This window comes from Pteropus alecto, unplaced genomic scaffold (genome assembly GCF_000325575.1).
Source record: "Pteropus alecto unplaced genomic scaffold, ASM32557v1 scaffold65, whole genome shotgun sequence".
In the NCBI taxonomy this organism is placed as follows: domain Eukaryota; kingdom Metazoa; phylum Chordata; class Mammalia; order Chiroptera; family Pteropodidae; genus Pteropus; species Pteropus alecto.
The window spans coordinates 575,510-583,470 of record NW_006439191.1 but is presented as its reverse complement, the minus strand read 5'-3'; the positions used below and the strand labels follow the sequence as shown (position 1 = coordinate 583,470).

Sequence of the window (7,961 nt, the reverse complement as noted above, 5' to 3'; positions counted from 1 at the left end):
CTCCCTCCGCCCCCGCAGCTGCCCGGGAAAGGCCGGCACTCCCGGGCTGGGGGCGAGGGAGGGAGGGGACCCGGCGCGCCCGCCTGCCCGTCCCCGCAGCTCAGGCCCTTCCTCGGGGAGACGCCGGCGTCCTTGTTGCTGAGCGTTTGCAGAGACCCCCGTTCCCCCTGTGGGCGCTGTTTCCTCCGCCTTCTCCCCTCTTCCCCAAATGGGCCCGGGCGAAGCCAGACCAAGAGTGCGTGCGAGGCAGGGCGTGGTCCCGGCGCATCGGGGCCCACACGCCCGCCACGCTCACGTGGGCGGGTGCCTGCCGGCCGTGGCCCGGGGGAGGGGGCACATACCCCATCCGTGTGAGCCCTAGGGCTTCTCGGATGAGACACGTCCTGCACGCATGTTGTCTCATTGATCTCGCCTGGAACGCAGGAAAGGCAAATTCACATATATTTTTCATCCATCCGGGTTTTGTGGATGATAAGACCAAAGTATGGAAGACGTGCCAAGGTTAGCCTCGTGGTCCCCTGGCTGCTAATTTAGGGCCCTTTACACTAGGCTAACTAGGCCTTAGTCAATTCTCCAGAGGTGTAAGGCGTTCAGCTATTTGGAGCTTCCATATTATATAGAGAATTCGCTTCTCTCTCCCAAGTTACTTTAATGATATGCTAAGCATACGGTCATGTTTTACAAACATTACACAATTTAATCCTCCCAATAACTAGTTCAGTGTTATCGCTATTTTAAACATGAGCTAAGAGTGATTAAGTAAAGGTTAGAGGGGGTTAGATTGCCTCCAGAGTAGATGCTTTTAACCTCTTTGCTATTGCATCAAAAATCAGGAAGTTATTGGGTGGTAAGTTGAAAAGGAGGAATTCTTTCTCAGACACAGTATTTCTCTAGTTTTTCTTCTCAGCGTTCATTTGCCCAGTGAAAAAAGCGAGCCCCTGATTTTTGCTCGGGATCTACAGTTAGAAACTTCACGTTCTTATAAAACGGACTTAGTGGATCCCATTGAAATGAATTTTTATAAATTGAATCAGTAAATTGGGAGCTTGAACCTCTGCAGTTGCTATTACAGGTAGCCTTTTAGGAAACTGGTTCTTGGATACTTTTTAATTACAAGGTATATTTTGCAAATCACTTACGCGTATGAGATAGCATATGATACACCTTATCAGGATGTTGCATAAGCATAATCAGGTATCCACCCTGTAAAAACAACTCCTGAATGCTGGATCTTAGCTGTTATATAATATTCAGAAAAATCACAGAAGTGAAAAGGTACTTATTGATGCTTATCTCAACACAGTCCTTTTTTTCCCACAAACTTATTAGCACTGAACCATTTCACTTGGAAAATTAAAAGGACTACATATTTCTCAATGAAAATATAATCATTTCCCTAGCAGGTATAAAAACTGCTCAGTGTTCCATTTCAAGAGTGGAGAATGGAATATCAGGAAAGATAAGAATCTGGAGGTTTGTTTAAATTATATGCAAATGATAAGAATGGAATTTATCAGGTTTTGGAGGAAGAGAGGCATGAGAGAGCATCAATATGTTGTTAACAACCAGTATCTGTACACTAAATTTATAATTAGAGTTATATTAAAAGGCATCTATTTGAAATTAATGAGGGCTTGGGACCAAACCATTATCTGTGGGTCAAATAATCACAAGAAATGCTCCTTTACTGCTATACTTGCACAGGGAAACAGTTTTGTTGTTGTTGTTGTTTTCAGTTTATTAAGATATAATTCACAAACTATGAAATTCACCCATTTAAAGTATACAGTTGAGTAGTTTTTAGTGTATTTGCAGAGTCGCATAACTATCACTACAATCTAATTTTTTTAACATTTCTGTCGCCTCCAATAGGAACCCTGTACTCATTAGCAGTCCCTGTGTCCCCCACTCCCACCGCCCCACCCTAGGCAACTAGCAGTCTACTTTCTGCCTCTATAGGTTTCCCTATTCTGAACATTTCTTAGAAGTGAAATCATAAATACTTGATCTTTCTGCGACTGGCTTCTTTGACTTAGCATGATGTTTTCGAGGTTCAACCATGTTGTAGCATATATCAATACGCCATTCCTTTTTGTAGCTGAATAATATTCCATTGTATGAATATACCACATTTCATTTATCTGTTCATCATTTGTTAGGCTTTTAGGTTGTTTTCACCTTTTGACTATTATGAACAATGCTGCTATGAACATTCACATACAAGTTATTGTATGGATGTATAGAAGTATGTTTTCATTTTTCTTGGGTAGCTACTTAGGAATGGAATTGCTGGTTCTTGGTAACTCTATGCTTTTTGAGGAACTGCCAAACTTTTTGAAACCAACTGCATTGTTTTACATTTCAAATAGTCACCTGTAATGTATGTGGGTTCCAGTTTCTCCATAGTCTTGTTATTGCTTGTCTTTTTTTTACAGCCATTCTAGTGGGTATGAAGTAATATTGCATTTAGATTTCAATTTGCATTTTCCTAATAACTTAATAACGTTTAGTATCTTTCATGTGCTTTTTGGCCATTTGTATATATGCTTTGGAGAAATGTCTATCTAGATTCTTTGCCCATTTTTTAAATTGGCTTATTAATTGTAAGAGTTTTAAGAGTTCTTTATAAATTCTAGATACAAATCACAAGATAAATAATTTGCAAACATTTCCTCCCATTCCGTGGATTGTCTTCACTTTCTTAATGGTATCATTTGCAACATAAAAGTTTTTAATGCAGTTCAGTTTATCGGTTTTTTTCTTTGGTCCTTTTGCTTTTGGTATAGTATCTAAGAAACCATAAAGATTATGAAGATTGACTTCTGTTTTCTTAGGAGTTTTATAGTTTTCTTGTATTTAGGTCTGTGACCGTTTTAATATTTTTGTGTATGGTGTAAGGGAGAGGTCCATCTTTATTTTTGTGCATGTAGATAACCCGTCGTTCCAGCACTATTTTTTGGAAAGACTCTTTCTCCATTTAATTATATTGGTACCCTAGTAGTATTGATTGTTATATGCTATTTAAAGCTTTACAAAAATTTGGTACAGAATTTCGTAGAGTAAGTTGATTTGTCTGAGAGAACTGTGCATATGTTTTATGACTTTAGAGTACCTACAAATGTGTATTATCTATCCTTTGTCAGATATGTCAATTTAATCGTTTTTTATTTTTTATTTTATTAGTTTCAAGTATACAGTACATTGATATTTATATAGTTTATAAAACGATTCCTCTAATTGCTCTTTCTCTCCTCTGGCTCTCCACCTATTAATCAAGTTTTATAAAAGGTAATAATGCCAGAGCTCTGTCTAAACAGAAATAACATTTTAATACAAAAGAATTATTGTTTACCCACCAGTAAACTGGAACAGTTGTTATTCTGTTGTTGGAGAATTACTCCAAAAATGCTCGTATTTTAATGAATGCTTATTTGAACCTTTCACTTATACCAGGAAAATTAATTTTAGACTAATTCACTTCTAGGTCTGTGGGATTACATTTTTTTGGTCTAGTGCCTACAAAATTATTAACATTGGATAAAATGAACAAATACCAAAAAGATTAGAGGTTAGGGAGTGGAGACAGAACAAGGAAAAGGAAAGAAACTAGAAGAGGTATTTACCTTGAGCTAACACTAACCTAATTTCTTGTGTATAAAACTGGACTTAAATAACTTCCTGTCTTATATTTCAAGCATTTATTGAATTCTTCATTTCACATTTAGAGCAAAGAGGATGAAGTTGCTTTTTTCCCTTCATTATCTTTTCAAGAACATTCTGAATGAGCTGTCCCAAGAAAAAGGTCCTCCTTCAGAACTTTTGCCTTCCTGGGCCAAACATACCTGATAATACACATGTACAACCAAAGACATTAATTATCTCTGGGACGGTAGGATCCAGACAGGAATCTGCCTTTTTCCTCAGGGGACACTTGCCTAAGTATGTAGCATATTTTGTCAGACACGTAGATTTGCTAAACTGTGACTGTCTGTTAACGTGGAGAGTCTCCATTTTGAGGCAGATTTTTCCTGCATAAATTCTCAATTTGTTCTGACATGATATTTAGTAACTTCACTATTAGAATATACTCCTTTCTGAGGAGATAAAGTCTCTAACAGAGAGCATATAATGATTTGGAAACAAGAAAAAAAAAGTTAATGTGTTAATTTAATTGATGTCAATCTCATTATAATTTTAGAACTACTCTGAACTTTTCTCAGTTCCTGATTTTTTTTTGTTTGTTTTTTCTTTACAGCAAAGTATCCAGAGATAAAATCCTTGATGAAACCTGATCCCAGTTTGATATGGATTGTTATTATGATGGTTCTTATGCAGTTGGTTGCATTTTACTTAGTAAAGGACTTGGACTGGAAATGGGTCATATTTTGGGCCTATGCATTTGGCAGCTGTGTTAACCATTCAATGACTCTGGCCATTCACGAAGTTTCCCACAATAGTGCCTTTGGCCACTGCAAAGCCATGTGGAATCGCTGGTTTGGAATATTCGCTAATCTTCCTATTGGTATTCCATATTCAATTTCCTTTAAGAGGTATCACATGGATCACCATCGATACCTCGGAGCTGATGGCATCGATGTGGATATTCCGACCGATTTTGAAGGCTGGTTCTTCTGTACCACTTTCAGAAAATTCATGTGGGTCGTTCTTCAGCCTCTCTTTTATGCTTTCCGACCTCTGTTCATTAACCCCAAACCAATCACTTACCTGGAAATTATCAATACCGTGGTCCAGCTCGTGTTCGATGTTGTAATTTACTACGTTTTGGGAATTAAGTCTTTGGTCTACATGTTGGCAGCATCCTTACTTGGTCTAGGTTTGCACCCGATTTCTGGACATTTCATAGCTGAACATTACATGTTCTTAAAGGGACATGAAACCTACTCATATTACGGGCCTCTGAATCTACTCACCTTCAATGTGGGTTACCATAACGAGCACCATGACTTCCCCAACATTCCTGGAAAAAACCTTCCTCTGGTAAGTCAAGGATTTGATATAGTCTTATTTCTGATGGTTATAATGATCAAAATTAGTCTCGACTGGCTCATTTGAAAGGAAATCGGGTATATTTTATAGGCTGCTCATTAAAGAAAACAAGAGTGTAAGTCCTGAGTCTGCCAGTCTGATTTTACAGAGTTTACTCTCTCTTGGGTCCCTAAGCCTGGTGATAACACTTTGGGTTTAGAAGTGTTGGGGGATCTGTGAAGTCTACTGATCTGAAAGTAATTCGAAAATAGAAAATGAAATCCCTCTGGAAAGTAAGCAAAAGTTCACATGACCTTCATCACTATTGATCTGAACAGGCTTAACTAAGATTTATGTGTTGGTTTGTCGTGGATTACAGATGTTCGACCTAACTGATCTGCAAGTAAACGAACCCAATTTCCAGTACTGCTGACTTCCTGCAGGCTGATAAATTCTATTAGACTTCTCATCATCAAAATGGGTAGTTTTTACAGTTCCGTTATCAAAAATATTTCCATAATTCTAAAAAAGTATGTATATATGAAATGTAATATTAGTTTTTCTTGATGTTTTTTAAAGTTACGATATATAAGGGAACTATAGACAGATATTTTATGCTATCATGTACACCCAATCAAATTTGATAGATTACCTCTTAAATTTTTAAATGGTGACTATTTGAAAACTCACACACCTGATGAACTAAATGTAACATTCATTGATTATTGATTGGATTTTCCGTTGAGGAAAGAAAAATCTACAGAGGGCATTGGGTAAGTGAGGAAATTCTGAATCTGGACTGTTTAATAGATAATATTGTGTCGATGTTAAGTTTCTTGGGTATGACAATGGTACCATGATTTCATAGGAGAATGTCCCTTTCTCAAGAGATACATGTTATTACAGATAAGTTGTCGCATAATGTCTGCAACTTGCTCTTAACAGATTCAGCAAAGAAAGCAAAGTATGTGGTATATATTATATACACAGAGAGAAAGTGACTGCGACATAGTGATAATTGGTGGACCTCTGTGAAGGGCACATGGGTGTTTGGGGACTGTTCAAGAAAATTACAAGTAAAAGTACATGGTTTATGTTGGAAAGGATTCTTTTGTTCATAAGGCAACCAGCTTTCTCCATAACCTCTATTCCTTCAACTTTTCTGTAGGTTTTTTTATTTTTCAAAATACAATATTTGGGGTAAAACATACCACACAACTGTCTGAAGACAACTTTGAAACCGGTGGAATGAGATGCTAGCACAGCTACTGTGTCACTCTGCCCAGGTGTTGGCCTGAATAGAGTGTGTGGCCTTCGCCTCTTCCCTGCCTAGAGAAGGGAATTTTATTTTTTAAGAGGTTATGGAGAAAGCTGGTTGCCTTGTGAACAAAAGAATCCTTTCCAACATAAACCATGTACTTTTACTTGTAATTTTCTTGAACAGTCCCCAAACTGAAAACTTAATTCAGCTCAGATATTATTTGGCTTCAAGGCCCATAGTTCATCATTGTTCATTTCCCACTCCATCTTCAGACTCCTCTAGTCCTCCCTTTCCTGCTTTTTCTGTCGAGGAGGACATATCAAGGAGCATAGTATTCTCTTCTCTTCAACAAATATGTGGTATTTATTGTTATATTGCAGTAGTTACGTTGCATGTGACTATCACATAGTTAATAGGTATGTATAACAAGGTGTTTTAAAATAGCTTTATTGAGCTATTACTCATATGTATAGTTCACTCATTTAAAGTGTACAATTCAGTGGTTTACAGATTATTCAGAGTTGTCCAACCATCACTATAATCAATTTTAGAACATTTTATCACAATAACAAGGTTTCTGATTTTTTTTTTACCTGATTTTGCTCTCCACAAAACACCGCATTTTTAGTCTCAGGGAGTGTCTCAACTTGGAATGCAAACTGCTTTCTGACAATTCCTGAAGCTGCTTCATTTGTTTTTTTGTTTGTTTTTCGGAAAGATCAGGAGGGAGAATGGTCTCCCGGTTTCCTAGTGTTTGTGCCAGTTCATCTGTCATCTTCAGGAGGACTCCGTGAACTCTCACTACTCATCTTGCTGTATTTTTGTCCCTTCTAGGTAAGGAAAATAGCAGCTGAGTACTATGACAACCTCCCTCACTACGATTCTTGGATAAAAGTGCTGTATGATTTTGTGATGGATGATACAATCAGTCCCTATTCAAGAATGAAGAGGCATCAAATAGGCAAGGTGGAGCTGGAGTAGCTGCCCTGTGGCCCGGGGAATTCCTCTGAAACTTCACAGTAGCTGATAACAGTGAATTTTTGCATTACTCAGCTAAGACCAGTGATGTTTAGAAGCTACTGTCATGCAGTTTGAAAGCCTGATCCTCGTAGTATCAAGAAGCTAACCTGGCTTTAAACAGCCTGTCTCACAGTGTTTGGCATAACTCACAGGAAATGTGTTCGTTGTATTATTGTTGAGGATGTTTTCGCTGATACCTGACATTTTGTAAGCATATCGAAAAAAGCTTTTAAAAAGCGATTTCTTGTCTATTATTTTCACTGTAAAGATTTACTTTATTAAAACAGCTAGTAACCTGAGCAGTTAATCACAGTAAATAGTATTTATCACATTTTTGTACTTTACTGTATATAAGAGGATAACCAGGGTGCTGGGGTGGGCTTACTTCAAAATTTCACCAGAAAAAAAAAAAGCCCAGAAGTATCTTTCGCTGCAAGCTGAATGACTCATTTTTAATTTTTACTGTTGTACATGGGACCTAAATTAGACACTGCTGAATCCTGCACAGCTTGTTGATAAATAAAGTACTTACTAACTAATCGTGTCCAACGTTCAGCTTCCGTTTTCAGATACACTGACTCTCACATTAGAAGCGGTTTAGCTGACAGAGTTTCCTCTCATTTCACTGCAGTGGAAAGTGGCTGTGGGTTGATGGTAAACAGTTGGTCTCAAGTAGCATCATGGCTGTTGGGCT

At 37.9% G+C, this 7,961-nt stretch overlaps 1 protein-coding gene across 1 annotated transcript; it reads left to right on the top strand.

Moving 5' to 3' along the window:
• Positions 1–4,237: 4,237 nt before the first annotated feature.
• On the top strand, positions 4,238–7,806 carry DEGS1 (delta 4-desaturase, sphingolipid 1). The gene is made up of 2 exons (XM_015592754.2): positions 4,238–4,998; positions 7,082–7,806. The coding sequence occupies exons 1-2, from the start codon at positions 4,282–4,284 to the stop codon at positions 7,226–7,228; spliced, it is 864 nt and encodes a 287-aa protein (XP_015448240.1). The 5' UTR covers positions 4,238–4,281; the 3' UTR covers positions 7,229–7,806.
• Positions 7,807–7,961: the final 155 nt, after the last annotated feature.

Bases quoted from the DNA above. Each gene is read 5' to 3' on its own strand.
- DEGS1 (XM_015592754.2), top strand. From the start codon at position 4,282: ATGAAACCTGATCCCAGTTTGATATGGATTGTTATTATGATGGTTCTT. The intron at 4,999-7,081 runs GTAAGTCAAGGA...TGTCCCTTCTAG, and splicing joins CTGGAAAAAACCTTCCTCTG to GTAAGGAAAATAGCAGCTGA.